This window comes from Hemiscyllium ocellatum, chromosome 45, assembly GCF_020745735.1.
Source record: "Hemiscyllium ocellatum isolate sHemOce1 chromosome 45, sHemOce1.pat.X.cur, whole genome shotgun sequence".
Classification (NCBI taxonomy): Eukaryota; Metazoa; Chordata; class Chondrichthyes; order Orectolobiformes; family Hemiscylliidae; genus Hemiscyllium; species Hemiscyllium ocellatum.
In genome coordinates, this window is record NC_083445.1 from 20,833,088 (window position 1) to 20,850,474 (window position 17,387).

The window sequence follows — 17,387 nt, forward strand, 5'->3', positions numbered from 1 at the left end:
CAATAGAGGTCCTTGCCCCTCACAGGCATGCATTTTTCCAACGGTATCTGGGCTTTTACTTTAGTTCAACTCATAGCATTCATACCACCAAAGTAGAAGGTTGTGGATTCAAGCCTCACTGCAGCCCTTGTTTGAATGATCTGTGCTGACAGCTCAGTGCCATTCATCAGGGTTCCATGCTCTGCTTTGTTAAGCTGAGGCCTTCATCTACCCCATTCAGGTAATTGGAAAAGATCTCATTGATGCCATTTGAAGGAGAGTTCGAGACCAATTTTCAACCCTCAACCAACATTTTCATTAACCTACACAACCACTCCAAGAGTCTACATACCACAATCAGTGTGCCAACACCATTCCTAGCAGCAACTTTCATTTTTGGAAGTCAATGTCATGCACAGACCTCACAGGTCCCTGCAGAAGAAAACGAAATTAGAGGGAACATAACCCTAAAGCAACTAACTGGTCACTCAACTCCCCACTGTTGGGATTTTCTCATGTCAGCTGTGCTACCATGCTTATTTATCTTATACTTGATCCTGAGATGAATTCCCAACCTCATATTCACACCATCGTCAATCGGATTATTTCCACTTTCTTGTCATCCTCAACCTCACGTGACTCAGCTCATCTTCTGCTGAAATCTTCATTGAAGCCTTTATTGTATCTACACTCAATCACTCCTGGCTCATTTCCAACATTCTACCCTCTTCAGACCTTGAGGCCATCATAACTCTGTCACCATGTCTTAACTCGTAGGAAATACACTCCCCTTCCACTTCTATACTCACTGACCTATGTTAACCCACAACCCAGCAAGTTTGATTTTGAAACTCATTATCAAAATCATCCAAATCCTTGCTCTCTTTGTCCCCCTGTGGTATCTGCTCTCCTGTAATTCTGGTCCCTGGATATCCCAATCATAATCTTTCCACCAGTGGACACTATGAACCTTAAATTTCCTGGGGCCCTAGCTCTGGAGTTCCTTCCTTACATCTCTCCAACATCAGCCCCCTACATCCCCCTCCAAACACACACATTGCAGTCACAGACACAGACACAGACACAGACACAGACGCACGCACACACATACACATACACACACATGCACACTGAGCAACATAAATACAGACACACCTCTACATTGCACTCCTCCTTTCAGATACTTATTAAAACCAAGCTCTTTGAGCAATCTTCTGGTCCTCTGACCTAATCTCTCCTTACAGTTCAGTGTCATTTTTTGTTTATAATGCTTCCATGAAGTATCTTGGGATGTTTCTTTGTGTAAAAGGTATTACATGAGTATAAGTCGTCATAGACTATATGCACACTATGCACATTTTCCATGAATACTAACACTGGCAGTGAATAACAAGGATGTTTGAGGCTGACATTCTATATGATATGCAGTCGATTCGAATATAACACAATAGTTCAGTTCCCGTGCAATCTCTTGTTATAAGAAAATCGTACAAAGGCCATACTATTTAAACTAATGGGGCCAGAATCGCGTTAATGCCAACACAGGTAAGGAAAGTTCAAGTTCTGCAAGTAATGGTCTAAATTCTTCAATTGCATTAAAGCCAACTCACGTTGAAGTAACACAAGTTATAACAGAACCGACTATACTGATTGGGAAAGGCAAGACAGGTGATGGTACTCTGTAGAATGGAGTGAATGGGAAGGGATGACAGGCTATGGAATTCTACAGCATGGAGTGAATGGAGTTATAAAATCCCCACAGTGTGGAAGCAGGCCATTCAGTCCATCAAGTCCACACCTTCCCTGTGAAAAGCATCACACCCAGACCCACCACCACAGGAAGGGGATAAACCTATGGGATTTTGTAAGATGGGGTGAATAGGAAGGGCAACAGCCTATGCAATTCTACAGTAGATTCTGTAGAATGGAGTGAATAGGAAGGGGAACAGCCTGTGGGATTCTATAGTGTGGAGTGATTAGGAAGGAGGAAGTGTCTGTGTGATTTTATAGAATGGAGTAAATAGGAAGGGGGGCAGCCTACAACGTCCTATGGGAGGAGTGATTATAAAGGGGAACAACCTATGAGATTCTATTGGATGGAGTGAATTGCAAGAGGGGGCAGCCTATGGGATTTTATATTATGGAGTGATTAGAAAAAGAAACAACCTATAAGATTCCATAGTATGGACTGAATAGGATGGGGGTAGAGTCTGTGTGATTTTATAGGATGGAGTGATTAGGAAGGGGAGCAACCTATGGGATTCTACAGGATGAAGTAAATAGGAAGGGGAATAGCCTAAGTGATTCTATAGTATGGAGTGAATGGAAAGGCTATGAGATTCTATAGGAGTGAATAAGGAAAGGGTAAGAGACTCTGGAATTCAACGGATTGAATTGATAAGAAAGGGTAACAGCCTTTCTAGGATTCTATGGAGTAAATGGGAAAGGCTTGGATACACACTGAAATTTTGTGTATTTTTTTCGGAGACCCAACATTTAGCTGATACCTTTGCTCTTTCAGTCAAAAAACCACTTCAATGCAAACTGCTCATTCTGGAATTACTCAGAACGAACCATGATGGGGTTTTGGTCAACGCAAGGTTGTCGTCTGATAGAGAGTAACAGAACTCACACAGCCTGTGCCTGCAGCCACCTTACCAATTTTGCAGTGCTGATGGCTCACAAGGAGATTTTGGTAAGTGGCTCTGTGACATTTGATCATTCCCTTTAAATGTAATCTTTTTACCACCAATGCAGGTATCATTGGCTGGGCCAGCATTTATTGCCAATTCCTAATTACCCTGGAAAAGTTGGTGGCAAACTTAGCTTGAACCTCTGTAGTCCATAGAGTGTAGGTAGGATCCATAAATGCTGTTAGAGAAGGAGTTCCAGGATTTTGGCCCAGTGTCACTAAAGGAGCAATGATATATTTCCAAGTCAGAATGGTGAGTGGCTTGAAAGAATTGAGTGGTTTTCCTATGTATCTGCTGCCCTTGTCCTTCCAGATATCTTAGTGAACTTGCAAAGCATCTTGTAAGTAGCCCACCCATATTGTGCCTCTGTGCGTTTGTGTTGGAGAGAATGGATGTTTGTGGATGTGGTGCCAATCAAGTGGGGCTGCTTTTCTCCTGGATGTTGTCAAGCTTCTCAAGTATTGTTGTAGCTGCACCCATCCATGCAGTATTGCATCACACTCCTTGTGCCTGGTAGATGGTGCCTGGTAGATGGTGAATGGAGTTGGGTGTTAGGAGGTGGGCCACTCACTGCTGGATTTCCAACCTGTGACCTGTTTTTGTATGCACAATTCACACTTGGATGTTGGTTCATGGGGAACAAGCAACTTTCCATTCTAGCAGTTTCAGAGGTTCTGAAAGCTGACTACACTGAATGCTAGCTAGATAAAAGTGGTAGGGCTGAAGGGAATAAATGAACCAGTTGGGTTTTTCTGACAATTGAGCAGTTAACACTCTTGGCACTGTCTCACAAATCCCCAGGTTTACTAGATTCAACTTCACAACTTGTCATAACAAGGTTTGAACTCATGACCTCTGCCATAGTTTTATGTACAGTTTCGGTCACTGGAAGCTGTTCAAAGAAGATTGATTCCAATGATAAAGGGAATTTTATAAAAGGAAAGTTTGAGCAGATTGGGCCTGTATTTATTGGAGTTCAGAAGAATGAAAAGTGATCTTATTAAAATGTAGAAGATTGTGAGAGGGCTTGGCAAGTTAGCCCTAACGCAGAACAGATGCTGAGAGATTCTTTCCTCTCATGAGAAAACCTAGAACCAGGAAGCTCAGTTTCAAAATAAAATAAGTTACAAGATAAGGTGGGGGAATTCAAAATGAGGGGTACATTTTTAATGTGAGAGGAAAAAGATTTAGAAAGGACATGAGGGCAATGTTTTTACACAGAGAGTGGTTCATTTATGGAATGAACTACCAGAGAACTGGTGGATGCAGGTACAGTTACAACGTTTAAAAGACCATTTGGATAAGTACATGAGTAGGAAAGGTTTGGAGAGATATGGACCAAACACCAGGGACTAGTTTAGTTTGGAAACATGGTTGTTCCAAAGGGTCTGTTTCCATGCTTTATAACTATAAATTTGGAAATTAATTTACCACTTTTTTATGCTCCATCCTTATTTTTTGCAAAGTTATGTCAGGTTTAAGTGGACAGAAGGAGGCATCGTGGGTACTGTCCCTACCTCTGAGCCAGGTTCAAGTCACTAACTACGATTCTGAGCTAGGAAATGATTATAAAAGTGTACAGAAACTAGGAACAGGAGTTGGCCCTTCCTGATGAAGGGCTTTTGCCCGAAACGTCGATTTTCCTGCTCCTTGGATACTGCCTGACCTGCTGCGCTTTTCCAGCACTCTGATCTAAAACTCGTTGGCCTTTCAAACCTGCTCCACCATTTACTATGATCATGGGTGAATCTTTATTTCAGTTCCATACTCTCACTTTCTTCCCATACCCCTTGATGCCTTTAAAATCTAAAAACATGTCTACCTCCTCCTTGAATATACTCAGAAATCTGGCCTCCATAGCCTTCTGTAGTAGAGAATTCCACAAGTTGACCACACTCTGAGTGAAGAATTGTTTCCTCATCTCAGTCCTAAATGTCCATCTTGTATATTGAGACTGTGAACAATGGTTCTAGAATCCCCAACTAGGGAAACATCCTCCCTCCAACCCAGTCCTTCAGAAATTTATATGTTTCAACCAGACTCTCTCTCATCCTCCTAAACTGATGAATCCTTGTGTGCTAGTGTGGTACTGAGCTAACATGGCACAGGCACAAAGCTCAAAACTCAAGTAACAGAAATACCCAAAGTGAACCAACTATCCCAGAAGCTAAAAATGCCCAATGGTGTGGTACTGAGCCAGAGGGAACAGGCAACTCTGTGTTGGGGAAACTAGAGGATTAGTTTGGATCAGATCCTTGTAAACCCTTTTACCCAATGTATTGCTGAAGGGAAGCATTATTTTAAGCACTATTGGTAAAAAGTAGACAAAGTAGACAACTTGTTCAGGAGCTCACTTTACTTTTGGTGTTTTCATGGACCTTGCTGTTACTAAGTATCTCCTTTATGGCCGTTTTGACTTATTTCACTGAGATCCCTCTTTTCCCCTCAGTATGAAGACCGAATGCACAGGTTGCTGCTATCTGTTATCACCTGGGTGGGCATCGTCATCTCCCTCGTCTGCCTCACCATCTGCATCTCCACGTTTTGCTTCCTTCGAGGAATTCAGACAGACCGCAACACCATTCACAAGAACCTCTGCATCAACCTCTTCATTGCAGAACTCATCTTCCTCATCGGTATCAACAAAACTCAGTATCAGGTGAGTGCCTCCAGTTCCAAGGACAGAGTTGTTGGCAAGAGTTGGTGCAGGTCAAAGGGTACCCATGACTAATAAGGCCCAGGGAGAGTTAAAGATCATTTGCAAAGTTGCAAATTTTGCAAAGATTTTGTTTTATTCTTGTACAGCGTGTGGGCATTGCTAGCTGGTCCATATCTATTGCCTGGCCATAATGGATCTCGTGAAGCAGCGCTGAACTGTATTGTTGAACTAATGATGTAGAGGTACCTGATGAAGGAGCAGCTCTCTGAAAGCCAGTACTTTGGTGTTTTGTGATTTTCAATCTCCTGAACTACACCTGTAGGTGTAGTATACATTCGCTGTAGTGTTCCCAACCTTTTCTTGCTGTTGTGGTTCAATACCATCTTCTCAAGGAAATTAGGGATGTGTAATAAATACTGGCCCAGCCAGAGACACCCACATCCCATGAATGAATGTGTTAAAAGGCTGCTGTATCTATCTGGCTCTTTAGTTAATAGTTAGCATCAACCATCAAGATGTGGATAGTGGGGGTTTCCTTGGTGGTAGTGTCATTAACCAATTGCAGGAGATGGTTAGATTGTCTCTTGTTGGAAACAGGTCAGGAAGGAACCTCTGTTGTTTGAACTCCTCCTTGGAGATACCAACATTTGTATGGAATCCCTTCTGTTGTGAGAAATTCATTAATTACTACACGATCTCTAAGTGGGCCCTAATGAAGACTTTCCAGTGTTCCTAATGTCCTCATAACCTTTAGCAGTCAGAACCAATTGAATTGGGCCAAGGTTAGCTAAAATTAAACTTTGAAGTCACAGCATGTATTGCCAACTGGTTGTAGCCAGATGAACTTTCGGTTTTCTGTAGCATCAACGTAAATGTCGTGAGGTTCCCCTCACAAATCAAAACTTAAATGAATTACAGCACTCAGCAGCAAAATTTTGACAGTTCTGAATTGTCATATTAGACACTGCCTGGCTTAGCCATTATTAGTTATTTATCAAATGTGTTTAATTATGTGTAGGTATGGAACATTAGATTACTTACAGTGAGGAAACAGGTCCTTCGGCCCAACAAGTCCACACAGGCCCGCCGAAGCACAACCCACCCAGACCCATTCCTCTACATATACCCCTTCACCTAACACTACGGGTAATTTAGCTTGGCCAATTCATCTAACCTGTGGGAGGAAACCCACGCAGACATGGGGAGAATGTGCAAACGACACACAGAGAGTCACCTGAGGCGGGAATTGAACCCAGGTCTCTGGCACTGTGAGGCAGCAGTGCTAACCACTGTGCCACCGTGCTGCCCACGTTAATTGAGGTTTTACTTGAATTCCTATATAGAGATGCTTACTGAAACCATGAGATGGTTGAGTTGGGTGGTGTACGCTTGTCGAATTTCACTCTGTAAATAAATGTAAGGATTGGTTCCAGTTGCATCCTTCATAAACTGGCCCTCTGGGGTTGTGCAATGGTGACCGTCGTTGCTGATGTGTCTCATCAAATCTGTCTGTTGCTAAGCTCAGTAAACGCACAGGAATCTGTTGTTTTCACACATCGTTGCTTACAGTGAGAAATCTGCAGCAAAACAATGACATATTTTGCTTTGATATGATTTTAAACGTGGTAACTCGACATTAAAAATAACATCAGCCATCTGTGTCTCTGACACTTTTGATGGAAGCTCCCTTTGTTCTGCGGAAATGTCAGTCTGGGGGTGGCCGATTTGCAAAAACTGCCAACAAATGGGCCCTGTCACCGTCAGATAGATCAAGAGTTTGTGCATCTAAATGTTCAACTGTGCAATCGATCTAGAGGATACATCAAACTAGCATTGATATGTTACTCACTACAGCTGTCTATCCTAAGCATTCTTGTATTGCAGTTTACTATAGAAGCCTGGATTAACTAAAGAGAGATTCAATGCTTAGTGCAAATTCTACATGGGTGGGGGTGGCAGGGGAATGCTTTCAAAAAATGAAGCTCCAACTTCAGAAGAATCCATCTCTTTCTCTGGATAGATTCCAGTGTCAGGGGGTGTGTGGCTGACATGGTCATCCCTCAAGGCTCATTTCAATATTGGATGGGTGTCTAGATCCATCATTAAACACTGAAAATGTTTTAGAACCTTAGTTAATGATTAGAGATGGGCATTCCAACTCAGAGATTGGGTACTACGCTGAAGGAGGCTGTTCGGCCCATTGTCTCAATCCCAGGTCTTTGAAGTAACGGCTCACCAAGCTCCCCACCGCCCTCCTCCGCCTTGTTACATCCGTGGCCCTGCAATTTCTTTCTTTCTCTCTCTGTCTCCCTCTCACGCGCACACACACACACACACACACACACACACACTCACACACTCACTCACTCACTCACTCACTCACACTCTCTCTCTCTCTCTCTCTCTAAATAACTATCCAATTTTCTCTTCAATTGCATCTGCCTCCAGCCCATCTCGGGCAGTTCATTCCAGATCATAACTCAACCCCGCTAGGGGTTTTATGGAAATGAAATCTTTTTTACCCTGTCTTCTTTTGCTGATTTAAATTTCAAGGGGTGGGGCAGTGGATTTTGTGCCTTCAGAAATCACCAAAGTTAGACTGCACTAAACAATGTTTGTGCTTAAAATTGTGTATTCTTTTTATAGCTGTTACATAGAGTTGAGCCGACAAACCAGTGCAGGAACTACACAAACAAGGAACAAGAGTAGGCCACTCAGTCCTTCGGGCCTGCTTTACCATTCAGTGTAATCATGGCTGATCTGATATTAATCTCAACTCTACATGTCTGCATATCCCCAATAACATTCCATCATCTTGACTATCAAGAATCCATCTACCTCTGCCTTCAAAATATGCATCCTCTGCCTTTTGAAGAAGGGAATTCCAAAGTCTCTCAATCCTCTGGAAGGAAAAAAACTGTTTCCTCAACTCTTTTAAATGGGACCCTCTTATGTTTTAAGCATGACCCCTAATTCTAGATTCTCCCACAAGAGGAAACATCCCTTCCACATCCCCCACCAGTCAACTCCCCTCAGGATCTAATTTGTTTCAACTAATTCACCTCTCACTCTTTGAAACTCCAGAGAATATAGGCCGAGCATCTCTGGCCTTTCCTCATAAGGTTATCCGCTTTATTAGTCTAATAAACCTTCTCTGAAATTCTAATGCACTAATGTCCTTTTGTACATACTGTGACCAGAACTATAGACATTACTCCAGATGCAGTCTCACCAATGCCCTGCCTAACTGAAGCATAATCTTGCTTACATTCAATTTCCTTTGTAATCAAACATTAAATTATATTAGATTTCCTGATTACTTGCTGCACTTGCATACTAACCTTCTGTCATTCATGCATAAGGTGACCAATACTACACACTACCAAGTAGACCAATGCACAGTTTTTAAAATAATGTTTTGTGGGCTCTGAGTAACATTTACAAACTAAGATTTAATGCCCCAAAAGTCCACTACATCACATGTGACTGAAGACACACTTAATCCAAATGTGTGGCGCTGAAAAAGCACAGCAGGTCAGGCAGCATCCAACGAATAGGAGATTTGACGTTTCGGGCATAAGCCCTTCATCAAGAATGGTGGGGGGAAGGGGACTGAGAAATTAAACAGGAGGGGGGTGGAATTGGGGGCAAGATAGTTTGGAAGGCAAGGGGTGGATGCAGTTGGGGGGTGATGGTGAGAGGTCAGACCGGAGGATGGGGCAGAGAGATGGGAAGGAAGATGGACAGTTGGGACAGTTCAAGAGGGCGGTGCAGAGTTGGAGGTGAGATGAGGTGGGGGGAGTGGACATGAGGAAACTGGTGAAATCGATGTTGATGCCGAGTAGTTGGAGGGTCCCGAGTCAGAAGATGAGGCATTCTTCCTCCAGGTGTCAGGTGGCTAGGATTTGACAGTGGAGGAGGCCACACTTAGACCTGATAAAGGGAGGAAGAGCAAGATCCACTCCCTGAGGGGTATTAATGGCCCAGTCAGGTGTTTGCAGTAACCCAGTCCATTTTATGATCATTTTCAGATGTCAGTCTATGTTAACAGAACTATTGAATTCCATTTCATAACTTGGCAGAGAATGAATGAAACGCAGAGAAAACTGAATGTACTCAGCTGTTGTATGATGTGGAATATCCAGAGATTGGGCACACACCCTGAAACTGGTTCTTTCCTAGTCCATATCCAGGTCCCAGAGATTGGAGCAGGCGAAGACCATTGAGTCTGTTTGAACCTGCATCCAATAACGATAGATCCTGTAACCTGACCTCCCGAGACTTAACAATGTGAAGGTTATAATCTATTCCTGGGGTTTTATCATAAGACCTGTCCCCACACTCTGGCCCATCATTGGCTAACAACCCTATCCTCGCAATGTATTGTCCTCCTAGGCCGATCAAAAAAAAGTACATTACTTGGCGTTCATCCAAATGATCATTTTTCAATTCTGTTATCAATGTTTTAAAATCTGGTAAATATAAATGTTCAGAGTAAATGAAAAAAACAATTTGTGTTTTCATTTTTCTCCACATAGCAGGGTCCTGGAGAGTGATCTATAATTCCCAGAGACTCCAGGCCAGTCCTGGAGAGTTGGCAACCTGAAATTCCAGCATTCTCTCTATGTCCGTTTAATATCCCAAAATCTGTCAATCTCTCCCTTGAATACAAGCAGTAGCTGAACATCTAGAACCCTCTCTGGTAGAGAATTCAAGGATTCATAAACTACTAAGTGGGAAAAATAAATTCTCTTCCTCTCAATCCTAAATGGTCACCCCTTCTTGCCAACTTGCTCCTGAGATTGTATCTCTGTGGTCTCAAATCTCCAGCCAGAGGGGAAGCAACCTCTCATTGAATAACCCTGTTCATGTTGGGGTGGCATGGTGTCTCAGTGGTTAACCTCATAGTGCCAGGGACCTGGTTCGATTGTCTGTGTGGAGTTTTGCACATCCTCCCTGTGTCTGCATTGACTTCCTCTAGGTGCTCTGGTTTCTTCCCACAATCCAAAAGGTGAATTGGCCATGCTAGATTGCCCATAGTGTTAGGTACATTAGTCAGGGTAAATATAGAGTAGAGCAATGTGTCTGGGTGGGTTACTCTTCGGAGGGTCAGTGTGGACTTGTTGGGCCATAGGGCCTGTTTCCACACTGTAGGGAATCGAAACTAATCTCCTTCGGAATTGTATACGTTTCAATAAGACGGTATCCCATTCTTTTAAGCTCCAGGGCATTTTGGGCTATGTTAACTGATCAAATCGTGTTTTCTTTTTGAAGACCCAAGTAATTGACCTAACCAGTTGGTCAGTTGTGTGTATCACACCATATTATAGAGAACTTGTTGCTTCTGTGGGACTCAAAGCTGTTACTATTTAGGATCAGTTCTCAAATGGTTTCATTTTAAATGTGCTTGAATCATTTCAATCCACTTAGATGTGCACAAGCTTTGCAAGACAAATTTGCCCTCACTCATGACCAACATCTCAAAACTGACCAGATGGAAGTGAATGTAGTATTTTGTTGTTGCTGTTTGCAAAGTGACACGTATTTGGTTACACTGGAGGGCCAACACCAGTCCCAGGTCAATTCCAGTTCAGCCCTGGTCTCAGGACCAGCCCCAGCTCGGCTCATCATAATCCCAACCCCAGCCACAAACCCAGTCTCAGTCTCCCAGTTCCCAATCTGTAATCCAGACCATGGCCCAGTCTCATTCCCTAAATCCCATATCCCAGCCACAGTCCTGGTCCCAAACCCAATTCCAGCCATAGGCCATATCTCATCCACACGCCCAGTCTCAATCTCCAAACACAACCACAAGCTCAGTTTCATTCCAAAATTCCAGCCATTGCCTCAGTCGCAAACCCAAATCCTAACCACAAGCCCAGTTCCAAACCCAAACCCAAACACAGACCCAGTCCCAATCCCAATCTTAGCGACAACCCTGTCCCATTTTCCAAATCCCTGCCACAAACCCAGAGCAAATGTCTAAATCCCAGCAACAGTCCCAGTCCCATATCCAAACCCAGCCTCAGGCCCAGTCACAAACCTCAATCCCAGCCTCAATCCCAAAATCCAATCCACAATCTCAGCCAAGTCCTTGTCCACATCTCAAATTCCAGCCATAAACTCAGTCTTGATCTCAGTATCAGGCCCTGAACCCTGACCATCTCCTAATCCCAGGCCTGGGCCCAGCATTGCAGTCACTGATGCCACTAGTTTCATGTCTCTTTTGCAGATCGTGTGCCCAATAATCGCTGGTTTCCTTCATTTCTTCTTCCTGGCGGCCTTCTCCTGGATGTGTCTGGAAGGTGTCCATCTCTACCTCATGCTGGTCGAGGTCTTTGAGAGCGAGTACTCCAGGAAGAAGTACTATTACCTATGTGGGTACTGCTTCCCTGCTCTTGTGGTTGGGATCTCTGCAGCAGTGGATTACAGGAGCTACGGAACTGACAAGGCGTGAGTAAAGCAGAGGAATTCAACTTGAAATAGAGCGCAGTGGGAAAGTGGATTTCCTACCATGTTGAGTTGCGTTTTTCTTTTCTTGGGATATGGGCATTTGTTGACCGTCCCTAATTGTCCTTGAAATGAATAGCTATCAAGGCCATAACAGTGAACTACATTGCTATGGATCTATACTCACCTGTGGGCCAGATCAGATAAGGATAACAGATTTCCTTCCCTAAAGGACATTAGTTAAATAGACAAGTGTTTACAACAATCGATGACTGGTGTGTGGTCAAAATTACTGAGACTAGCTAACTGAACAAAAATTCTGACCTAAGCTGAGATCTAAATCCATGTCCCCAGAGCATTACTTTGGCCCTCTGAATTACCGGAGAAAGTGAGGACTACAGATGCTGGAGATCAGAGTCAAAAAGTGTGGCATTGGAAAAGCACAAAAGGTCAGGCAGCACCGGGAGAATCGACCTTTCAGGCATAAGCCCTTCATTAGGAATGTGGGAGAGCCCAAGGGGACTGAGAGGTAAATGCGAGGGGGGATAAGGCTGGGGAGAAGGTAACTAGGAAGACGATGCATAGGTGAAGGGGGGGATGGGTGATGGTGATAGGTTGGAACGGAGGGTGGAGTGAATCGGTGAGAAGGAAGATGGACAGGTGGGACAGTTCAAGAGGGTGGTGCTGAGTTGGAGGATTGGATCTGGCATAAGGTGGGGGGAGGGAAGATGAGGAAATTGGTGAAATCAACATTATGCAATATGGTTAAGGTGGAAGATGAGGTGTTCCTCCTCCAGGCATCGGGTGGCTTGGATTTGGTGGTGAAGGAGCCCAGGACTTGCATATCCTTGGTGGAGTGGAAGGGGAGGTTGAAGTGTTTGGCTACAGGACGGTAAAGTTGTTGAAGATGTTCCCTGAACCGTCCACTACACCCAATGTCTCCAAGTTAGATAGAATGTACGAGTTGGGAAGTCTTGCTACCACTGTAAAAGTCTACGCTTCGGATCTGTGTACAGTTTTGGCCTCACTTAAGTCTTGCACGGGAGCAGTTCAGAGAAGGTTCACTCAGCTGATTCCTGAGGTGAAGGGTCATCTCATGAGGACCGGTTGAACAGGTTTGGATGTTATTCTGTGAAGTGTAGAAGAATGAGAAATAGAGTCATGAGGTGTGCAACACAGAAAAAGGCCTTGCGACCCATCACATCCATGCCAGTCAAAAACAATCATCGGGCTATTCTAATCCTATTTTCCGGCACTCAGCCCAAATAGACTTGTATGTGATGGCATCACAAGTGCACATTTAAATATTTCCTCAATGTTATGAGGGTTTCTGCCTCTGCAACCTCTACACGCAGTGAGTTCCAGATTCTCACCGGCCTCTGGGTGAAAAGATTTTTCTGACATCTCCTCTAAACCTTCTGTCCCTTACCCTAATTCCATGCCCACCGGTCATTAATCCCTCTATCAAGGGGAAAAGTTTCTTCCTGTCTACCTATCAATGTCCCATAGTTTTATACATCTCAATCACGTCCCTTCTCAATCACCTCTGTTCCAAGGAAAACAAACCCTGTTTGACCAATCTCTCTTCACAACTGAAACCCTCCTGCCCAGGCAACTTCCTAGTAAATCTTCTCTGCACCCTCTCCAGTGCTATTATCTCCCTCCTAGAATGTAGATTCCAGTCAACTGCACACAATATTCTAGCTTTGACCTAACCAACATTTTAAACACCTCCAACATAACCTCTCTGCTCTTCAACTTTGTGCCTCAGCTAATAAAGGCAAACATCCAATATACCTGCTTAACCACATTATCTGCCTGTCCCACTACTTTAAGGGACTGCTGGATACACACATCTCAGTCTCTCTGATCTTCAGGGCTTTCCAGTGTCGTATGGAAATGTGTAACGTCTGAGGATGCTTGATCTTTCCCCTGATGATAGAACCTGTAACTAGAAGGCATGGTTTCAAAATAAAGATTCATTTGTTTAAGATTCAGATGAAGAATACATTCTCCTAGACAGTACTTTGCATGGGGAGCTCTGTACTCCTGGGAGCAATGGAGACTGGATTGTTGAATATACTCAAGACTGAGTTGGATGGAACTGACAGGTGTCAGTGGGAGGGTGAAGATAGGCAGAAAAGTGGAGTTGAGGCCCCACCAATAATCCATAATCTGATTGACTGGCTTGAACAGGCTTATTGAGACAAAAAGCCTATTTCTAATTCTGATGTATTTAAGAGTTGGAATTGCATCATGGTTGTTTGAAAAGTGTTTGAATAGTTCATGAATGTCCTTTCAGGCAGGTAACCTGCCAATCTCACCTAGTCTAGCCTACATATGACTCCAATCTTCGACCATCAGGATCAACTCCGAACTGACATTTGAAATAGCCTAATAAGCTATGATGGATAAAATTACTGCCATTGGTTCAAGAGAAAGTCCACTTCTATTGCCTCATGAGCAACTAGGGATAGGTCATAAATACCAACCTTGCCAGTCACACCCATGTCAATACTTCTTAGGGCTAAAGGGATCAAAGGGTGGGAGAGGTAAGAGGGAACAGGGATGATCGACCATGATCATATTAAATGGAGGAGCAGGCTTGAAGGGATGAATGGCCCGTTCCTGTTTCTATTTTCTATGTTTATATGTTGCAGGGAGGAATAAAATGAAAAGGAAAGCAAGGTGTAGAAAGATAATGTGTTTCTCCTTGTCCCCCACTTTAATCCATCAATATTTAAGTGAACCATTCATTAGGAATGAGCATTTTTTCAGACAATGGAATGCATCACGCATAAGCATTTGTCCACCAATTCCCAGAAGGAGTCAGGACCAAGGGTAGTCATCAGGTCAAACTGAGGTCACTAGACAGGGGACAATCAGCCCAGCTCCAATTATATCCAGATTGTGAAGTCCCTACCTTTCTTCCTCTCCCTTTGAAGGATTGCAATATCTGTGTTCATAATGGAATCTAACCATGTAACCTCATCAAACTGTAATTACAGCCTCCCGTCTGGTATAGAGGGATGCGGGTGCGCGTGAGGTCTGCTACTTTGAGGTAGGATGAGTAATTGTTTAGTCTGTTCAGGGAACATCAAACACAGACACATTATGAGAAGGCAAACTGGCCCTCAACAATGCTTTCAAGATTGTTGTTGCCATGGAAACAGCAAAGAAATTGTTCACACTTAGGGTGTATTTAAGCTTTTGAAATAACAATCTTTGGGCTTTGTAGACATAGTGAAGTGCTGAAGGTTTTTGTGAAGTGGAAAAACTCATGGAAACCATATCTTATTAAGCAGATGGTATTTTGCCCTCTCTCTGTGAGATTAATATGGACTGAGAGACATTGTGTGTCAGGGTGGTACTAGAAGAGTAACTGTGCATCACAGGGTGCATAATACATGCTGCAAGAGTAACACACAATATGCCACAGGGCAAGTAATACACAGAGCAAGAATAACACGCAATGTATCAACATACATTGCGAGAGTATCAACGTACTATAGGGTGAGTAACACACAGTGCACCACATGTCAAATAACAAACACAGAAAATTAACACAGTGTACAACAGAGTGAGTAATACAGTGAGAGTAGTATGCTGTGTGCCACAGGATGAGTAATGCATGGCGAGAATAATAGTGTTCCACAAAGCGAGTAACACCCAATGAGAATAACGCAATGTGCTGCAGGATAAGTAATATATGGCAAGAGTAATACAGAGTGAGTAACACACAGGGCCCTCAGCCATAATGAGAACCAGAGTTGGAACCTGTAAGTCACCTCCAGCTGAGTGCCTGATGTGGAATGTACAGGTATATTGTAACTATCAAGAGAATTAAAATTGTATTGAGGCAGTTCAGAGTGGATCATACCGTATGGAGAAAAGTTTAATTTTATTCTTCTATTTGCAATGTTCAATTTGAAATGTTCTGAACAGTCCTTTAACAAATGTTGTGAATACCTTTGTTGGGAAAAAAACTTCCTGTCTAGAAAGGGCTGCTTTAAGTAATAGGGTTACTAGGCATCTGGAATGAGTCACATCGAGTTTTCCATTTACTGAATAACATCCCCCTTTAATTTTCCAGGGAAAACATCATTGCCAGATGATAAGCTGTGTTTCAATGTTCTGTTTCTCTGATAAATGTCTCTGTGCCTTGTCAGGGTTGATATTTAAGGTGGGATATCCATCACCAATGAGAGGGCAGTGAATGAGGCTGACTGCATCACATTTATCACTAACATTGTTTCACTCTGTCTAATACATGGAGTTAATGCTTTTTCTCTGCTCTCTTCCTCCATTTATCATTCCCACATTGGTTTTTCTTCCCAATATCCATTTGTTTTCCCTTTTGTTTAATTCAATCCTTGCACGTCACCCCCAACCACGGTCTGGGTCTGATCTCTCTTAATCTCCCCTCTCTTCCATACTCAGATGCTGGCTCCGAGTGGACAACTACTTTATCTGGAGTTTTATTGGACCGGTTTCCTTTGTTATTATGGTAAGTGCAAATTTTGCTATTACCTGTATGCACACATGTGCATGTATCTATGTATATATGCACATAAGCGTATCTAGGTACATAACCATACATGCGCATAGGTCTGCATACATGTATGCATCTAAATATGCATGCATATCTACATGTGTGTGTATTCACATGTGTGTGAAATTGATGAGAGAGGTAGAAAAGTGATAGGTTTTATCCATTTCTCCACCTCCGCCTTCAGTTTTAAAGAAGGGTCGCCGGATACTCTGTTCCTTTGTCCCCAGATCCTGCCAAACTTGCTGAATTTCCCCAGCAATTTCTGTCGGTGTTTGTGATACCCATACTTGGAATGTGTGGGTTGTCTTATGAGGAAAGGTTGGACAAATTGGGCTAGAGTTTAGAAGCATAAGAGAGGACTTGATTGAAACACACAAGATCCTGAGGGTCTTGACAGGGGAGATGTGGAGAAGATGGGAAAATCAAGGACTAAGGGCCACTATTTAAAAGAGAGATGAGGATATTTTTGTTCCCTCTTGAACTCTCTTCCTGAAAAGGTGTTGGAATCAGAGTCTTTGAATATTTTTAAGACAGAAGTGGATAGGCACCTACATTAGGCAAGAGTCAATGTGGGCAGGATGTTCCCAATGTCTGGGAGTCCCGAACCAAGGATCACAATTTAAGGATACAGGGTAGGCCATTTAGGACTGAGAGGAGAAATTTCTTCACCCAGAGAATGGTGAGCCTGTGAAATTCTCTGCCACAGAATGTGGTTGAAGGCAAAACACAAAATGTTGTAAGAAGAAGCTAGATACCGTTTTTAGGGCCAAATGGGATCAAACGGGAGAAATGGGGATCAAATGGGATGTGGGGAGAAAAGGGAACAGGGTACTGGGTTGGATGGTCAGCCATGATCATATTGAATGGTGCAGCAGGCTCGAAGGGCTAAATGGCCTACTTCTGCTCCTATTTTCTAAGGGGTGAAAGAGTATCAGGAGTAAAGGTAGGAATGGGGATTTGAGGTTACTATGACAGCAGCCATGATCTTACTAAATTGTGGAGCAGATTTGAGAGGCTGAATGGCCTACTCCTTGTTCACATGTCTGTGTTCTCC

The 17,387-nt window shown here is 43.2% G+C and overlaps 1 protein-coding gene across 1 annotated transcript in view; it reads left to right on the forward strand.

Annotated features, from left to right (window-relative positions):
- Nucleotides 1–17,387, forward strand: part of LOC132835881 (adhesion G protein-coupled receptor L1-like) — a 399,302-nt gene that overhangs the window by 311,378 nt on the left and 70,537 nt on the right. Inside the window, exons 14-18 of the mRNA XM_060854978.1 lie at nt 814–816; nt 2,501–2,674; nt 5,122–5,331; nt 11,564–11,784; nt 16,222–16,288. Coding sequence (XP_060710961.1) covers nt 814–816; nt 2,501–2,674; nt 5,122–5,331; nt 11,564–11,784; nt 16,222–16,288 — 675 coding nt within the window. The remainder of the gene's footprint in view (nt 1–813; nt 817–2,500; nt 2,675–5,121; nt 5,332–11,563; nt 11,785–16,221; nt 16,289–17,387) is intronic.